This window comes from Lissotriton helveticus, chromosome 1_1 (assembly GCF_964261635.1).
Source record: "Lissotriton helveticus chromosome 1_1, aLisHel1.1, whole genome shotgun sequence".
Lineage (NCBI taxonomy): Eukaryota > Metazoa > Chordata > Amphibia > Caudata > Salamandridae > Lissotriton > Lissotriton helveticus.
Window position 1 is genome coordinate 1,862,581,070 of NC_136057.1, and position 19,531 is coordinate 1,862,600,600.

Here is a 19,531-nt window from a genome sequence, read left to right on the forward strand (position 1 = left end):
CATCAGAACTTAATATCAATAGGGATGTCGAAATATTCAATCAATTCTCGTCCCCGCCCGCCATGTGCTTCAAAACTGCATACGTATCTCGTGATTTCAAGGTTCTGCAACCAGTACACAACAAGGAGTTACGAGTCCCATTTATTCCGGCGCCATTTTGGGCGAGGACGGGCAGGTCCAGGATATAGTCAAAATGTCTCTACCAACCATCGACTATGATGATGTTCATATGCTGTATTTATTAGAGTAACACTCATCTGTCCACATGAAATTAATTTGCCACAATCTAAACATGTCATTTTAATCTTTCCAAAGTTCTTCTAAATATTTGGGACCGTTTCCCTTGCCTCTGATGCTGTCAGTGCCACTTCTTTGATGAATGTACTAGCAGGTCAGGGGTTCTCCTCCAAATCTCTCTTTTATGCAGCACTATAATTAATTGGTGCCACTTCTCCATATGACGATGCATGGTATAGTTACCATAACTATATATTTTTTTCGGTTCCTCTGGAGAGTTCATCGTGGCAGATGAAGCGTGTAACGTACCGGGCATTTACCTTTTTTTGCATGTACAGGAAAGGAAAAAAAAAATCGAGCGTCCGAGTTCTAAGGTGTCCCAGGGCCATTTTAGTGGACCAGGCCCAAATCCAAAGAACAGGCCGCCATTTTGAGAGTCCTGTTGCAGCCGCCTGTCGCTGTAGCATCAAGAGCAGCCGAAACTCAGCTGAATGGCAACTGAAACGGTAAAGGGGCGCCCCACTACAGCAGACGAGCCTCCACCTAGGAAGGCCCGTTCACGCCGCCTCCCCCCCCCCCCTTCGGGCACCCCACGCCGTTATTCGGAGCAGTATTGTAGGATGGCCACACCAGTGCGGCAACTTGCTAGAGATCACCTCGGTGGTAACCAAATCTCAACGCCTTGTGGTGTCTTCTATTCAGAAAACATTGTTATGCTGCCTTCGACCTATTCGCCGCAAGTGCGCACACAACTCAACTGCATAGCATTGCACTCGACAATTCTCGCTCCGGTGCCTACTCGATTCACGGGTTCACACTCTGCGACTCTGGGCAATAGCTTGCTTAATCTCCACAACGGCCCCTCGCGGCGGGATGCCTGGCTTTCACCTTGCGGATACCCTGCTGGGGTTATCTCACAGGGGAATACCAGGACGGGTTCCCTAAGCAAGCGCTTAGAAACCGCTTGGTGATTTGCGCTATATAAATTCCTGTACATTTACATTTACATAGCTTGCTAGACACCACCTCGGTGCCATCCGGATCTTGGAATCTCAGCGCCTTTTGGTGTCTTCTCTTCAGAAAATATTGTTGCGCTGCCTTTGGCCCCATTCGCACATCGGTCCGCTACTGACGCCATCTCACAGGCTAATGGGGCGCCCCACGCCGACTTTCAGCATTGTAGGATGACCACACCAGTACAGCAACTTGCTAGACATCACCTCGGTGCCATCCGGATCTCGGCACCCCACTGCAGATGAAGTGCCTCTCAACTATGAAACCACCACGGTGACATCCGGATCTTGGCGCGTTGTGCTGCCTTCGGCCTATTCGCACATCGGTCCGCTACTGACGCCATCTCACAGGCTAATGGGGCGCCCCACGCCGACTTTCAGCATTGTAGGATGACCACACCAGTACAGCAACTTGCTAGACATCACCTCGGTGCCATCCGGATCTTGGCATCTCAACGCCTAGTGGTATCTTCCATACAGAAAATATTGTTGCGCTGCCTTTGACCCCATTCGCACATCGGTCCGCAACTTAGACATCACCTCGGTGCCATCCCGATCTTGGCATCTCAGCGCCTTGTGGTGTCAGTCAGAAAATATTGTTGCGCTGCCTTTGGCCCCATTCGCACATCAGTCCGCTACTGACACCATCTCACAGGCCAACAGGGCGCCCCACGCCGACTTTTACCATTGTAGGATGGCCACACCAGTGCCACAACTTGCTAGACACCACCTCGGTGCCATTCGGATCTTGGCATCTCAGCGCCTTGTGGTGTCTTCTATTCCGAAAATATTGTTGCGCTGCCTTTGGCCCCATTCGCACATCGGTCCGCTACTGCCGCCATCTCACAGGCCAACGGGGCGCCCCACGCCGACTTTCAACATTGTAGGATGGCCACACCAGTGCGGCAACTTACTAGACACCACCTCGGTGCCATCCGGATCTTGGCGCGTTGTGCTGCCTTCGGCCTATTCGCACATCGGTCCGCTACTGACGCAAACTCACAGGCCAACGGGGCGCCCCACGCCGACTTTCAGCATTGTAGGATGGCCACACCAGTGCTGCAACTTGCTGGACACCACCTCGGTGCCATCCGGATCTTGGCGCGTTGTATTGCCTTCGGCCTATTCGCACATCGGTCCGCTACTGACGCCGCCTCACGTGCCAACGTATTTTCTCCGCATTTTATACCCTATGCCGCATAACAGGTCATGTGACTTGTTTATAAAACTTTTCATTGGTTCATTTTACTTTTGGTTTCCTAATGATGGAAGGCTTGATCATATGACCTAAAAACAACACTTTTCATTGGATGAAAACTTTTTTTTTTCCCAAACGATGAAAGCCCCACCTTGTTTCTGGATGTTTCAGACTGAAGCTGGCTTCAGCATGAGAGCACCACCATCTCGTAGCTCCGTCGTGGTCATTCCGCGAGCAATCATGGCAACCGCTCCCCACCAGAAGCCTACAGGAGTCGGGGGCCCCCAAAACTTTTGATAAATCCTCAAGGCGGAGGGGACGCTTTCGAGAATGGGGTCCAAGACCTAGCAGACAAGCGTCCGATTTCCAAGGTGTCCCAGGGCCATTTCAGTGGACCAGGCCCAAAAAGGAAAGAGCCTGCCGCCATTTTGAGAGTCCTGTGACAGCCGCCTATCGCTGCACCGCAAGAGTGGGCGCAACTCAGCTGAATTGCGGCTTTTGACACAGTGGACCAAAAACGGACGGAATGGCAACTGAAACGGTAAAGGGGCGCCCCACTACAACAGATGACACTCCACCTGGAGAGGCCCGTTCACGCCGCCTCCCCCGGGGCGCCCCACGCCGTTATTCGGAGCAGCATTGTAGGATACCAAAACCAGTGCGGCAACTTACTGGACATCACCTTGGTGCCATCGTTTTGCTGCCTTGGAACTATTCGCACAACAGTTTGCTACTGATGACCCACCCCCCGCGACGCCCCACGCCAGAAATCTGGACGTTGTGCTGCGTTGGGACTATTCGTACAGCCGACCGCTACTTCGTTGTTTTTCCCTAAAAATGTTTATATGTTATTACTGTTTTTGTTTTCTTGTATATATTTATAAGTTATTAAAGTTTTATAATCTTACTACTTTGTTGGAGTGCTATATATTTTTAATGTGACACATAATTGTAAAAACTTTGATGTACAAAGAGTCATCCCTGGAATCTTCCGCTTCAGGCTCGGTCCCCTCCCCAATCACAATACAGGATGGTTTTCAGATAATAGGAACGCGTCTGCTGTGACGGATCTCATCGAGTGTGGGCCTTGATCTACTATAACTCCTTTGAAGAGGGGTGATTCTTTACAGCTGGGGCCATAAACTACATCTGCAGGGCTAGCTGATACCCTAGGACCGGCCTGGACAATCGGACACAGAGGAAAAGGAGTGTCAGAGGGTGCGGTAGTGAATAGGGCGAAAGGGAGGTGTCGGGCGGGCACAGGGTGTGATTCTCAGGGAAGAGCAGCGCAGATGGGGGGTGGTTTATTACCCATGCATAAGACAGAGAGCGGGGGTGACCACTGCCTGGGGGAGATGCTTGCGAGGGTGGGGAGTCATGCTAAGGATCGACAGTGTGCACAGAGTGGGTCTGGTCAAGGCATCTAAAATGACTGCCGTGCACGACAAAAGTGTGGCATTTGAAAAAAGGCAAGATGGCGCAGACAATGTTTTTCAACACTTCCTGATTTCCTTCGAATCGAACGTTAACAGACGTTGGGGCATATTACCAAAGTTAAGCGATATTTATCCCTAACGATGCTTAGCAACGATTTTTTTACCGCTAAGCATCGTCAGAAATTATCGCAGATAAACCTTGCTATTATCAAGGTTTATCGCAAATACGATAAAAAACGACCGCAATGCATTAATATCGCTGAAAACTCAGCGATATTCATGCATTACCGAGCTAATGCTCTTAGCCATGTTATCCACCTCCCATTGGATAACATGCCTTAGAACTGCTCAGGGCAGGTGCTAGCTTTTGGAGATATTCGCGCTTATCGCGAATATTTCCAAAAGTTGATAATAGGAGATAGCGATGTTAGCGACTGTTTCCAGTCGCTAACATCTTGGCATGCCCACTTTGCATGTCATTAGTGATAAATATCACTCACATGCAAAGTGGGGCCCAAGATGGTCGCTATCTCCTACTAGCCGTCGCTAACTGGTGTTAGCAACAGCTAGGTAATACAGATATAATTTTATCTCCGCGAAGCGGAGCGCTGTTACAGATATATATCTTTTTTTGAACGTTAATTTCTCAAAATCCACTGGAGCACATATATTGAGACCTGGCAAAGGCACATCGGACTACCAGTCCCTACAATTTTGCCAAGTTTCGTGCAAATCCATTCAGCTGTTCGATTATTATTATTTTATTTTTTTTTGCCTCGCGGGGCCCTTTTAAAACCTCCACATCAAACCTAAGAGGTCAAGGAGGATCTACTATGCCCCCTTATGGTCATTTGCCCCTTCGCTTTGGCCTCCTCTTGTCTCTCGATCCTACCGAGAGACAAGATGGCGGCCGCTACGGACTGTTTGCAATGTTTACAGACGCCGGAGAACCAATCAGCTTCGCAAACCTCCGTTACGCGAAGCGGAGCGCTGTTACAGATATATATCTTTTTTTGAACGTTAATTTCTCAAAATCCACTGGAGCACATATATTGAGACCTAGCAAAGGCACATCGGGCTACCAGTCCCTAATATTTTACCAAGTTTCGTGCAAATCCATTCAGCCGTTCGATTATTATTATTTATTTTTTTTTTTGCCCCGCGGGGCCCTTTTAAAACCTCCACATCAAACCTAGGGGGTCAGCGAGGATCTACTATGCCCCCTTATGGTCATTTGCCCCTTCGCTTTGGCCTCCTCTTGTCTCTCGATCCTACCGAGAGACAAGATGGCGGCCGCTACGGACTGTTTGGAATGTTTACAGACGCCGGAGAACCAATCAGCTTCGCTTCACAAAGCTCCGTTGCGCGAAAAGTACGCGAACTGGAGCGCTGCCCGGTCCGCTGTTACAGATATATATCTTTTTTTGAACGTTAATTTCTCAAAATCCACTGAAGCACATATATTGAGACCTACAAAAGGCACATCGGGCTACCAGTCCCTACAATTTTGCCAAGTTTCGTGCAAATCCATTCAGCCGTTCGGGCTAAAAGTGAGGCCAACCGCCCTATGGAAAACTCAATGTTAAAAACACGTTTTGGGACCCCCCTTTTTTCTCGGCCCCCCCTTGACGAACCCCCCCCAAATTTTCAAGGGCTGCTCAGAAACAAAATGTGCCATTTTCCTGAAAATTTCAGCCAATTCCGTCCACAAACGCCAAAGTTATTAGACATAGAATTTTCAAAAATCCCATAGGGAAAAAATCCTAACTATATATACCTACTGGCGACCGCCAGTAGGTAATATATATATATATATATATATATATATATATATATATATATATATATATATATATATATCCAAAAGAAATCCTGAGCCGCTGAATCCCAGGCGGCACTCAAGCAGGTAACGACCTCTTCACCAAGAAAATGTAAAATGCTCAATAACAGGCCATCCAACACCGTAGAGTGCAAGCAGTCAATGTTTTTTATTCAGTGCAATTACGGGCAGCTGCCCTCCCTGGCGCGTTTCGCTCTGACGAGCAGAGCTTGATCACATGACGCGCCACTGTAGGTTGTGCCTTATATGTGAAATAAAAGCCCATCAGCTTAAAAAATATATATATATGTGCCAAACGAACTCACAATTCCACCGCAGAGACGGCTTCAAATCAGGACACGGACCACACGGCAGGTTCCAATTTAAAGTGCTTTATTCTCCATTCTCAGACAAACATTATATATATATATATATATTTATATATATATACAGGTGCAGTAAAACGTGGTGGCGGAACTACATGAATACTCCAGCTCACACACCCCTTCGTGGAAAAGAAGGTACCACACTCTCAGGTTTTTTCATCTGTTTATTCACAAATGAGAATATCTGCCGATATTCTCATTTGTGAATAAACAGATGAAAGAACCCGAGAGTGCGGTACCTTCTTTTTTATGAAGGCGGGTGTGAGCTGGAATATATATATTTCCTACTGGCGGTCGCCAATTGGTAGTTATAGTTAGGACCTATTATCCATAGGAAAACCGCAACATTCTATTGTCAATAACATTGGCTTTGATTGATGAATCTTCTTGAAATTTTCCAAACTTTTGGCCAGCTCAGTTCCGCTCTTTTCCTGAAAGTCTGGGGGTGATTGGTCAAGCGGGGGACGAGAAATAAGGGGGTCCCAAAACATGTTTTCCCCATGCAATTTCTCATAGGACCTTTAGACCCGGCTACAGCCCGAACGGCTGAACGGAATTACACCAAATTTGGAAGAGATGTAGTCCTCAGTTCCGACTTGTACCTTTTCCTTATATGGTGTCAATCTGTTCAGTAGTTTCTGAGAAAATTACGGTTAAATTCATTTATATATCTATGGGTGTGGTGGATCTGCAGATTGTGCGAGGATTGGCATTGTACCATAAGCGCACCGTCCCAATCACACGCTCAATTCTAATTGGCTGTCAAGCGGTTGTAAACATTTGAAACCAGGAACTGTGGCAGCCATTTTGTGTCTCGGTAGAAGTGAGGGTGAAGAAGTCTTTGAAATATGTGTGCAAAATGTGAACAGGGGCAGGGTAGACACACCCTGACCCCCTAGGCCTGCTCAGGGGGTACAATAAGGACCCGTAGGGCAAATAAAGTACTTTTTTTTTTTAAGTTACAGGATGTGCGTAGGATCCGTGCATTTTGCCTCTGAAAAAAACAAAGCATGTATTTTTGAGATATACATCAAGCTTATGTGTTTAGATCTTGGGTGGCTCTAAAAAGAGCCCTTGTGTTTATTGAGAGATTTTAGTACCTATAAGTAAGTAAGTACCGATGCAGAGTATAAAGTCCACAAGGAAGACTCTGTTCCCTTCATCTGTAAAATGTACAGCATCTCTCCTATAGATGCCATGCATATTGAAACGCAGATTGTTGTGGTAAATGGACCCCATTCTATGGTCTCTTTGGCTCAAGAAAATATAGTTGTGTCCCACAATTCACACTCTAAGCATCTTGAAAGGATGTCTCGATGCACTCAGATGGTCTCTGTAAATGAAATGGCAGTTTGAAAACTAAGATTTTTCTAAAATGGTGGAAAAGATACAGTGTTCAAAAACAGAAAAGAAATTGTTGGTTATCGGAACGTGATTGAAAATAACATTACGTAGGATAAGCTGGTGTATTGAGAAGTCAAGCACACTTGCTGTTTTATTTAGCAACATTGTGTGATGAACTTTTGCGTTCTTCGGGAGCCGGCATTGCTTTTTCTCATGGGGAGATGCTAATTTGTATGTGGAAATGCAATCTGCTTTGGATTTTGAAAATGAGAACAGATTTCACTGCTCTGTCTTTCAAAATGCAAACTAAGTTTGCTATGGGAGGGCGGAAGTCGTGAGAGTCCCGCCCTGTCAAAGCAAACAGCAGTGTCCCGGGGTGAGGCACCCCGGGACACTGCAGGAGCCGGCCGTCAGGCGTGGCGGTACCCAGGGCCCTCGAGGGCACCAGGCAGAGGGCCACGCAGTCTGCCTCCCGTAATAGACAAATTTCCGGGGTGGTGGTTTCCGGGGCTTGAGGGGGGTCGTTGATGCCCACACACTTCTAATTTTGTAGGGGCGGTTGGACGCGAAAGTGGTGCAAGAGGGTTGTAAATCTGGTACACAGTGTTCTGTTTTAGTTTGCTTTCCTTTCTGTCATGTAGAGGATCTTGGGTAAATATAACGGTTTCTGTACAGACAGTACCTTTCAACCCTACCCCCAAACGGCTTTCTGCCTGTTACCATAGTAACAGTTCATGGAGCACTTAAATTAGCACAGATGTTAGAAGTTCACCATACTATCTTACTAATGGTGTTGTAGTTTTAAAACTTTTCCATAGGAACCGCTAGTTGTAGCAATAGACTCTTGTAAATATCTGGTAAAGAGTTAGCCTCAGAATTATACTTCAAATTATAAATATAATTTCTATTGGTGACTGCTACCCCCACAAAAAAAAGACGTATATACTTTTTTTTATTAACTTTTATTAAAACAATAAATATATATATGTCACATATTACATCATGGTCAGTGACATCACTGATGACATCTCAAATAACATCACTGATTACATCATCCAGTGAATGTGGTTTGCTTAGTTATTTAAATATGTATTATATATGTAGCAATTTGCATTGAAGAATGAGTGGATATATAAATATAAATATCTGGATGGAGGATTTAGTAGCAGTGTGATTGACTGTTTACTTGATTAATTTATAGTCTCACTAAATATATTGGGTAGTGACTAAACTGTGTGAATATCTGTATCACTTTGTCAGTTGTTGTGTAAACTGCTTCTCCAGTTGGTTACTAGCTATGTGAAAGTCTATATTAGTTATTGATTAGTTAACTGAGTATTTGTATGGGAGAGTGAATGTGTGTGTGTGGTTTGGTGGGGGTGTGTGACTGCCCAATGATGTGTGAATAGTTGATTCAGTAGGTATATGAAGTTAAAACTACATGTTATAACAGTTGTTTGGGTGAGTCAATATCTTTATGGGTGTGGTGATGAGAAAATATATCTCTCAATGGTACATGTCCAACAAACTAAAAAAATAAAAGGCAGTGTATGTATCAGTTGTTATATATAAATAAGTATACATAAGACTCAGTGATTGTATGAGTGACTGTATGGATAACTGTATACTTGTAATAGTGATTTTATAACACACTAAGTATGAGTTACTATCTATATGAATAGATGAAGTGGTGTTTGTATAAGTGTGTAGCTAAGTAAATGTAAGTATGATCCATTGTTTTCATAAGTGAGTAGGATAACTTCATAAGTGAATAGGATGTGTGCTGGTGTGTAATGTCGATATAGGTGTATAAGTATATTTGATAGTGTTCTATTGATCATTGACAGCATGTATGAGTGAATCTATAGGTAAGTGATTAGATGTGTGTATAGCTCTAGGAATCACTGAGTGGGTTTTTAGAAACTTGAATTGGTGTGTCAATGGATTAAAATATGGTACTCTGTATTTTACAGTGAGTGATGAAAGGTTATACTAGTGTATGATGAGGTGTATCTGATTGTCACGTGGATGATGTCATCAGTGATGCCACTGACCATGTCTTAAATGATATAATATGTGACATCATCAGCAGTGGATTGCGGGCGCGCGAGATATAGTTAATACAACTAACTATATCGGAGGAATTTGAATGGTTTTGTAAGAGTGAAATGTCCAACTAACTATAACACTCCTGAAACCTGTGGTTTTTTCAGTGAATATATATATATATATATATAATAAACACATATCGTTTGCCTGTATACATATTATTGCTTCATAATATTAATTGCAAACAGTCTATTTCCATGTATTTCCATGAGGTACATCTTCACCCAATGTTTTTCGTATATTACAAGTCTCTTCTATTAGTGTTAAAAAAGTAACTCTAACCGAACGCTAGACCTTTCAGAATCTGGGCTGAAGTATCATATCTATGAGCAATGCCTTTTCATAGCAACTGACGCGTAGCAAACTATTTAGTAAATTACTAATTTTACTCCATTGGAAAATGGCAATAATGCCAAAGCACAAACCCCAGCTGGAGGACATGCGTACCATCAGAGCGCTCATATCATACTTGAGAGCAGAGGCTGTTGGCGGGAGAGACAAGCACGACTCAAATGAGGCTTCGGCTGAATGTGTGAATCTGTTCTGACTTTTGACCACAGTGATTGGCTCATCAAAAAACAGCCAACCTGTTATCTCAGGCATAGTCCTTTTCTGTGCAGTCTTTTTAAATCAAAAAATGTTGCTGATTACAGGGCAGTTGTACACAAACATAAATTTGAAAAGGGTGGGGATCAGCTTGAACGTTATATGGGTAATGCAAATGCATGCACAAGACTCTTCAGGTGTTTTCTGTCCTTCCGGTGGCTCAGTGAAGACTTATAGTAACTGCAGAGTCATCTCCATCCCAGAGCCATCTTAACAACGTTATAGGGCCCCGGTCAAAGCAGTACACTGGGCCCTGCCTACGCTACTACTCACAAGAATAAAATTGTTTAATAAAAAATGTGTGTTAAATTCTGGTCTGCATGGGGACATATGCTTGTGGGGCCCACAGGCAACTGCCCAGTGTGCCCATGCGTGAAGACCGCACTTCTCCATCCAATCTCTGACACTTTTTTCTTTTGCTTGCATGTTTTATCACCTTGACTAAGGTGTTAATTCACTCCTTGAATTGTTTTCATTGTCATATCAGTGGAAACTATTATTACTAACAACCAAAGAGTACCATGCCTTCCTATAACTCAACTTTGCACTTTTGGTTTAAAAGAACACCTTGAATCAGGGGAATTTAACATGGTCTGTGTATTTACTTAACCCAGTGTACTATTTAGCTACTGATGGAAGTTAAGAAAAAGCAAGGTGGCTTAAATGGGATAAAAAGAAGTTGTCATTCCAGTGACTAAATGGCATGCTGCTTAACTAGTGAACCTGGGTACAAATTCCGGCTTAACAAACTGAATGATCTTAGTCAAATGCCTTCCCTGTGTCTCATTTGCCTTCATCAAACAGCGCCATGAAGTAGTCTATTTCAATTTTCTGTGTTTCTAAATTTATAGCAACATTACCCTTATGACAGAGACACCATGGTAATAACTTGACTCTATCTTTACTCATGGACAGGGGTGTAACACAAACTCCTGCGGCCCCTGAGGTGCAAGGGGCACCCACTCTTGAGGGGATCCCCATTCAGTCTGAAGTCTGTGAATATCTGTAATATTTGGAAGTCTTGGGAGACCATCACCACATTTTGCTGGGATGGGAGCTTCATTTTGCATTATGCCTCAGGACATTACATCAGCGTCACAACAAGGAAGGATGGGCTCACAAATGTTTGAAAGTTCATGTTTAGAAACGTTCACTATTAATAAATGCAGTGAAGTAGCAAGGCTGTTGTGGGCCTTGATGCCAACAAGAAAACTCACTCCCTACCGAGTATGGTTTTAAAAGTTATTCAAAATTGGAGTTACAAGGTACCCTCACAATCCTTGCTGCAAGTGCAACTGCACCTACTGCACTTTTGATAGAACAGCCATGAACAACAATCACTCAATGTAGTGAAATGATCAAATGTACTATTCTGAAATACTTCCACAATTTGATCAAACACAGGGTTTTTGAATCTTAAAAGTCTTTCAGATTTTTCACACCATGTGCTTGCATAATTAACATGCCAAATATGTGGAGAGCTTGTCTCCTCATTAGCTCTTAGGCCCCAACGCTCCCCACATAACCCTAACGGTGTGTTGCCTTGAGCACCCTTAGCAGAGACATTCTTCTTCTTTAAGCAATAGGGACTGTAACAGGGATACAAATATCTTCTATATGTTCTTACCCACATGCAGGTCAAACTAGTCAGGGATCTGTGCGCGGGTCTACCTTCGGAACTGCTGCTGCGACACCCCTTCCTACTACTGCCCATGGTCAGGCTGGGACTCCGGAATCGCTGCACTGGTGCCATGCAGGGTACTACTAAAGCCCTTTTCTCGCTGGGGATTTACAGAAAGGGGGCAGAGCTGAAGTCATAGACATAAAAGTTGGACTTGAATAGTCCCCCAAAGGAACAGATAAACAACCAAAGCGTAAAGATACAGTTCTTAGTCCCTGTGCTGTGGGAGAAAATGAAAGACAAAATGGAGGGACAAAAGGGAAGGACTGGCCACTAGCAAGCAAGGGTTTTTAAAGGACACTGAAACAAACAAACGGAAAGCAGTGGGTGGTTAAGCTCTGACAGAAGTATACACTAAAGTATATGCAAAAGTCTCGAAAGCTTGACCTAAAAAGAGGATATACAGAATGAATATCAATAAAGAATGAAGAAAGAGTATTATAAACACATTGAACAAGTCTGAGAAAACATTAAGAAATAACTGAAAAACATTCACTTTTGTGACAAAATGTTTAGAACAATGCTATCATATTAAAAAAGGCTTTAATAAAGAATTGGTGAATTACTTTAGCGTGACAATGAATTGTCAAGAATTGTTAGGGGCAAACCTATGTGTGCTTATGTAAGGGGCTCTAACATAGTGACGGTGGTAACTAGTATGAGGATGCTAGATGAAGATAAAGAATACGAACAACTACAGAAAATGAACTTATCCGTGCATTCAATGTACTAATTGCAGTTATGTATTAAAAAGAGTCAGAGCTGTGTGTCTATGTAGTGATTTGCCAATTATATTAAGACAATTTGCAACATGTTTAACAGACTTTTGTGCTTGTGCCCTATAGTGCATATATGTAATAAACATTGACATAATGGAAAGAAAAGTAATGTTGTCTTTCCACTGTACAGATATCGGAAGAAAAAATCAACAGTCGTTAGGCAGTTCATGAGATATGATAGCAACATTAGCCAATTAAAATTTCAAATTTTATGAACAAGGTAGAGCTCATTTGAAAAGCTGTCCCAATTAAAGAACACGTGGATTGAGCAATTAGAAACCTAATGTGTTGTTTGTAAAGGAACTTTAACAAAAGCAGATTTTTTTTTTTTTTTTTTACCAAAAGCCACACAATACAAGCTGCATTACATGATAGGGTAAGAGCAGAAATTAGCCATATTTACTAAGATAGGATGCATTCCTTCACTCTCCCTGCACTTGCTCATTAATGGGCATATTCTCAAGCCCCCATCACCACCTCAACGTCCCTTTCAGTGACGTTGTTGTGGCGATAGGGGCTTAGCCCTATTCACAAGGCACGTGGCTTAACGTTGCCTTGTGAATAGGGCCCCCTTCAAGCTGTTTTTAGCGTGAAAGGGGCATGCAGTGGGTGTTGCGGTGGCGTTCCACGGCAACACCCATCGAGTTTGACGCTACCTCCTATTCACAAGGGCAGCGTAAATAGGAGGTAGCGCCAAACTTAAGACCTGGAAAAATCTGGTCTTAAGGTGGCGAAACGAGGAGAAATGCTTTATTTCTCTTTGTTTTTGCTTTTTCCATGCGTGCTGCCTTGTGGAGCACACATGGAAAAAGCAAAATGCGATGGTTTGTTTATGTACTGGAAAGTGTACCTTTCTGTTCATAAGCAAACCTTTTTTTTAAATGCCGTTTTGTAACTTACATGTGTGCTGCATGAAGCAGCACACATGTACGTTACAAATTGGCATTTAAGGTTGGTTAATGTGCAGGAAGGGACACCTTACTGTACATAAACAAACCTCCCTACTTGCAGACACCCTTGCACTCTGGTGCAAGGGTGCCTGCGTTGGCGCTAAGTTCTTAAACTTAGCACCATCGCAGGGGGAAACGTGAGGCTGCACCATATCCTTGAGAACAGGGTGCAGCCTTGCGTTTCCGAAGTGGCGGAGAGAGGCATTAAGCCAAGAAGGATAACGCCTCTCTCCGCTCTTGAGAATATGGCCCTTGCTTGTACCTGTGTTACAGGCAGGATTGTTTTTGTGCAGGAAGCAACACCTTCCTGCATAAAAATAATCCTTTGAGGCATTTTCCTCTTTCTACGTGTGCTACAATATGATATTTCATCTTGTTATAGCTCTTTTGAGAAGGGGTACCATGTTGATGCAAACCCAGTTAACTAGCGTTAGTAAATTTGAGATTGTGTCAAAATCCGTGGGTGGATGCATTGGAACATCCATACTCCAGCCATAGCATCATGGCTTCTCAATGCGGAGTAATGCAAGGCAGCAATTTGAGCTACTTTAATTTTCCTGCCTTTATTAAACCATGCATAGCCATGCAAGATGGCTTTGCCTAGCTTAGTAAATTCCACTAAAGGGCTTGCGTTGCTTTTCACGAGGCATGGGCAACACACGTCTTGTGTAAATTTGCCCCCAGATGATGAAATAAAAGAAGAATACAGGACAAGCAAAGCGGAAGACAAAGTTGAAAACCCGTCAGGCTGCCATAGCAAGATGACACCTTTAAGAAATATGGGATAGGAACCAGAAAGATCGAATGCATTTTATATGGACTAAATGTTTGCGATGGAGAGAGGGCATTGAAATGTATTTGGTAGAAGTTGTGGTAGAGCTTGATCATAGGGCCAAACACCTGATATAAACTACATTCATTTATTATGTATTTTTTAGAATGTAACTATTATATCCTTGAGGAAGAGAAAGAGAAAGAATAGCGGAACTGTAGAGGATGTGTTAATTTGAATTCATGTAACACTGACACAGTGCAAATAAATGCAAATACATGCAAAATACATAGAATAAATTAGTTTTAATTGATGTTACATTTACCATGTACAAATAAAATAAAGTTGATAATCAATAAATCAATAAATAAAATAAATCAGTTGTAATGCTTGGATGGTATATGCGTTTATAAATGGTTAAATTAAGATACAGAATAGTGAAGATAATTAATTAAGGAAGATAAAAATAATGGCAGTTGTATTTCTCTCAAGGGTGAGGCGTTACATACTGTATAAATTACAACAGGATGGCATTGATTGCACCCAGCGGCCTACTTGTCAAATTATGTATTCGACCCCCATAAAATCACCACAGTCCCTATCTCCTTCTTGGAGAATTCTATAATTTTTTGTTTGTCCCCTGTTTCAGCACAACCATGGCTAAGAAGGTTGCAGTGATTGGCGCTGGCGCCAGCGGGCTGGTCTCTATCAAGTGTTGCCTGGACGAGGGGCTGGAGCCCACCTGCTTCGAGCGAACTGATGACATTGGTGGACTTTGGAAGTATAAAGTAAGTGGCTGCTGTAGAGATACTCCTTGCAAGCTTGGCTTCATCTCTTGAAAGCACAACCTTGTTCAGCTCATTAGAGTCACCAAAAACATAACAACAAACAAAGAAAATAAATATAAGCTGTATTTGAAAGGGATTTTGTGTAACTTAGCTGCACGCTAAAATGAATGAACCTGAAATGTTGCTCATCGCGACACTCCTCCTCTGGTGTAGGGTTCCAGTAGAGTCAGATGCTGTTCAACCGTCGGTTCAGTTCGGTGTTAGGTCTTGGTTTTGGAGTTTAGTGTTGGAGCCATGTAGCAGATGTTTATCTGCAATCCCTTGATATTAAGTCAACAACAACATACATCTCAGTTTCATTTTAAGCCCACCGACAGTATAAAAGAGTATGCATGTCAAATACATAAACATGGCCTGCTTGGACTTATGCTTTGCAGACATTTTTGTGTGTCCTCGGCCTGGCAGTGGTTACTGGGGGGAGGGTACTGTTGTTTAATAGTGATGTTCCAGGGCTGCCGGTACTACTGCGCTCCAACTGAGTAACACAATTGTACCTATTGTACACTTGACTCACCAGGTGCAGCAAAACAGAGCAGACAAGGCTCCCCTAGCAGCTGGTAAGACGTTTAGAGCTCAGTATGACATAGTAGTCACAAATGATAAGTTAAAGCTACAACTTTTACAATAATTATAATTTCTCTAGTTACTGATAGGGAATGCAGGGCAGTTAAAATGTTGCACACGAAACTACTACAGAGCAGAAGTCCCTTATGTGTAGCTTAAGAGCAACATGTTGGTGGTTGCACTTGAAGGAGCCGGGTTCCACTTTCTAGACTTACTCTAGAACCCCTGGTCGATTGCTTTTTGTTACCTGCTTAAAAGTGTGGAGGTGAGAGATAATAATTCGCCAGTTTTATTTTGCAGTTCCAATGAACCATGACTCAGAAGAATCGCAGACTCCAGATTCAAAGTTTGGTTAGTTTATTACAAAGCCAAGAACAGTTGGAAATACAGACACCTCAAAACGAGGGTGTAGAAATATATTGGAACTAATACAAAGCCAAATCTATGAATAAAGTTGAGATGATTTAACAAACACAGAATAGCCAATTCCAGAATCAAGACGCAGAATATAACTGCACCCACATCAAGGGTCTCTTCAATGGAGGTTCGTAGGTAAAAAGCATTAGTTTGTCCCTACACTACCGCAATCGTGACAACCCTACTTATGATTCCCGAGGCAAGTTCAGAAAAGATGTCAGCACGTGAAGGCTTCCTAAGAAGTACACTCACATTGAATGACGAACGAGCTTGTTCAAAGATGCTCTCTTCTCTCAAGGTACAGCTGAAGTTCCCGGACTCTGTCCCTAACCCCAACACAAGAATGATAGGACACACCCATCATCACATCACACGATCATCCCATCAAGCTGGATACCTCCTCGAAGGTAACTTTCCATCCAGCAACGGTGTTCCCAGGCTCTTGCTCGATAACCTTGATTCTCAAGCAGTCTCCAGTGAGAAAGAACACCGTCTCACATAATCAGTATCGCTTGCTCAGATGTATTCTCTCCTTTCTGAGCTTAGCACCTAGAACAAAAGCGTTATTCTAACTAGCAAAGATTAATTTCTCCACCTGCAACAGAAACGTGAGAACGAACAGATTCTGTATACACATGAATTTTGCGAATAAACCCACCTTGGGAGCGCAACAGGGAAAAATTCACATGAGGCCTACAGAATCTGGATAACATACGAAACAGCATGAAATTACATTGAGCACACATATACGTGAACATTATTACTGTGTACAGTCAAATAAATACGTTATGGAGCAAACAAATTATTACTCGTTAGTCGAATGTAAAACTCAGCACATTAAGACCATGAAATAGCACACGATTACAATGTTGATTTCTTCACGTTATATGGAAATGTTTTATCACTTCACTTATAAGTTATTACATTGCACAACTAATAACTAAGGCCCCCATACATCACAGCAAAAACCCGTCGCAAACGGGCAGATTCTCAGAATCTGCCCCTTTGCGACCAGTATTTTTGCTTTTGGGATGCATCATCCCAAATGCAAAAATCGTAATTTAAGTAATCTCTAAATTGCGATTACTTAAATTGCAATTGCATTTAAGGAATCTCAAATTGAAATTCTTTAAATGCAATGCATTAACATAAACAAATTAGCGATTTCGCTAATAGGGGAGCAAATTACCATGAAGTTGAGCTTCATGGTAATTTGCAAAAACTTTGAAAAATACACTAAAGTGCATTTTTCAAAGTTCCATTTTACACACACGTGCCTTTGGGGCATGTGTGTGTGTTCAAGATGTACTCATATACAGATTTCAGGGGTGCAACAGGGTGTCCTTTTGACACCCTGGCACCCTTGAAATTGCATTCTCAATTTGCAATTCTCTAATTGAGAATTGCAAATTGAGAATGTCTTCCCATTCATTCCTATGGGCCTCCAGACCCATAGGAATGAATGGGGATGTATTTCTTAATTGCGACTCGCAATTTGCGAGTCGCAATTAAGGAATGTTTAGAAATCGCTATTTTTTAAGTGATTTCTACATGCATAGCCTTTTGCTATTCCTTATTAGCGAATCCTTATTTTTCGCTAATAAGGAATCGCAAAAGGCATTGTTGATGCATGTGCCAGTTAGATGTTAAGACGACAAAGGAATTTATGAGTGGATGCAAACTACTCGGGATTATAATGCACCCCTACAAATGTAAGAGCACAATCGCACTATATCACACTCTTAAATGTTGCTCTCTAGACAGGAACGATTGCTTTTCTCTTTTTTTTAATTTATGCTTGTTTGTGTGTTTAAGGTGCTTAGGGTGCTTTTAAGGAGGATGGAACCTATTTCCGTCAATATATGTGGAGGTTCACTCAGAACAAGCACAACAGCCTTGTCAGTGATGATGAAGTACAGTGTGAACCTACCTAGTCTGACACACTGGATGTGGTAATGCAATGGGAGAGCAGGTTTTAATTAAAACAATGGGGCATAGTCACAAGGAGTTAACTCCGATTTATCTCCACCTTAACGCAGCAAAAGTGAAAATAGATCTAACACCCCATTCACAAGCCGGTGCAAACAGCAGACAACATCAGAATTCCCACGAGAACAGCCACAAAACCTAACACCACGGCGTACACCACCAACTAACCCTAATGAGACGCAGAGTGGGCGTTCCCGTGCAGAAACACAAGAAAAACCCACAACACCACTTTCACAACAAACTGACAGATCCGCAAAGAGAACCAAAAACAGGCTATAAGCAGCGTTAGCCGCAGGTATTTAACACCTGCCTCAAGCATGTGTAAAGGCGGACGACTACCTGCAGTAGGCAACGGAGCCACACACACAGCCATACCTGAAGAACAAACAACGCCATGGAGCTACTCATCATGCAACTCAGAGCCCCAACAGGGCCACAACACCCACCACCACCACCCCCAGGACCCGGACCCGCCCCACCCCCCGGACCACCACAGAGGCAGCGCAGACTAAGACAGCGGACCTACCGAAAACGCACCACTCTCACAGACCTAACGCCCAAGGAAGTCATTGCCCACTACAGGCTCAAAAGGACAACCATCATCCGCATAATGACCCACATCGCCCACAGGTTGACGGTGCCAACATAGCGGAGAACCAACATCCCTCCACAGACAAAGCTGCTGGCTGTGCTCCAGCTGTTGGCTTCTGGTACCTTCCAACCAACAACTGCCAGAGTCGGAGGGGTCTCACAGTCAGCCCTCTCAAAGTTTAGCTTCATACCCCAGTACCTTCACTTCCCCAACACTGCACAGGAACAGCTGGAGACAAAGCAAGGCTTCTAGGCCATAGCCGGATTCCCGGCCGTGTTGGGGGCAATCAACTGCACATATGTCCCACTTGGGCCCCCTGCGGATACTGCACACCACTACGCAACAGAAAGTAAACGCATTCCATCAATATGCAGGCAATAGTGTACCACCGGGGACTCTTCACCAATGTCGTCGCAATGTCGTCGCCAACTACCCAGGCAGTGTGCATGATTCCTTCATCTTCCGACAGTCCGTCATCAACCAGCACTTCCAGGATGGCACATATGGAATGGGACTGCTCGTTGGTAAGTACCAAATTAACACACCACACCACACATCCCAAAGCCTCCAAAGCACAATGCACAACTGTGGGGATGCATACGTGACCAAACAACATTCAACATGTCAAACTACACGACCACCTACCAGACACGACCACACCACTCCATGGTCATCCCGGACCACCCCTGCAGCCAATACAGACATTTCATGTCATCACAGCCACACACCAGCTGAACGTGTGGATATGCGGAATGCAGGCATGACACATTTGAGGCACTGCTCTGCCCACA

General features: G+C 43.4%; 1 protein-coding gene across 3 annotated transcripts in view; it reads left to right on the plus strand.

The window, feature by feature from the left end:
• Positions 1 to 19,531, plus strand: part of LOC144754081 (flavin-containing monooxygenase 5-like) — a 171,849-nt gene that overhangs the window by 106,659 nt on the left and 45,659 nt on the right. For all 3 annotated transcript variants that reach the window (XR_013594653.1, XM_078641638.1, XM_078641628.1), the window contains exon 2: positions 14,980 to 15,118. Coding sequence is in view for 2 of the 3 variants with exons in the window: in XM_078641628.1 (XP_078497754.1) it covers positions 14,980 to 15,118 (139 nt within the window). In the remaining variant the exon portion in view is untranslated. The remainder of the gene's footprint in view (positions 1 to 14,979; positions 15,119 to 19,531) is intronic.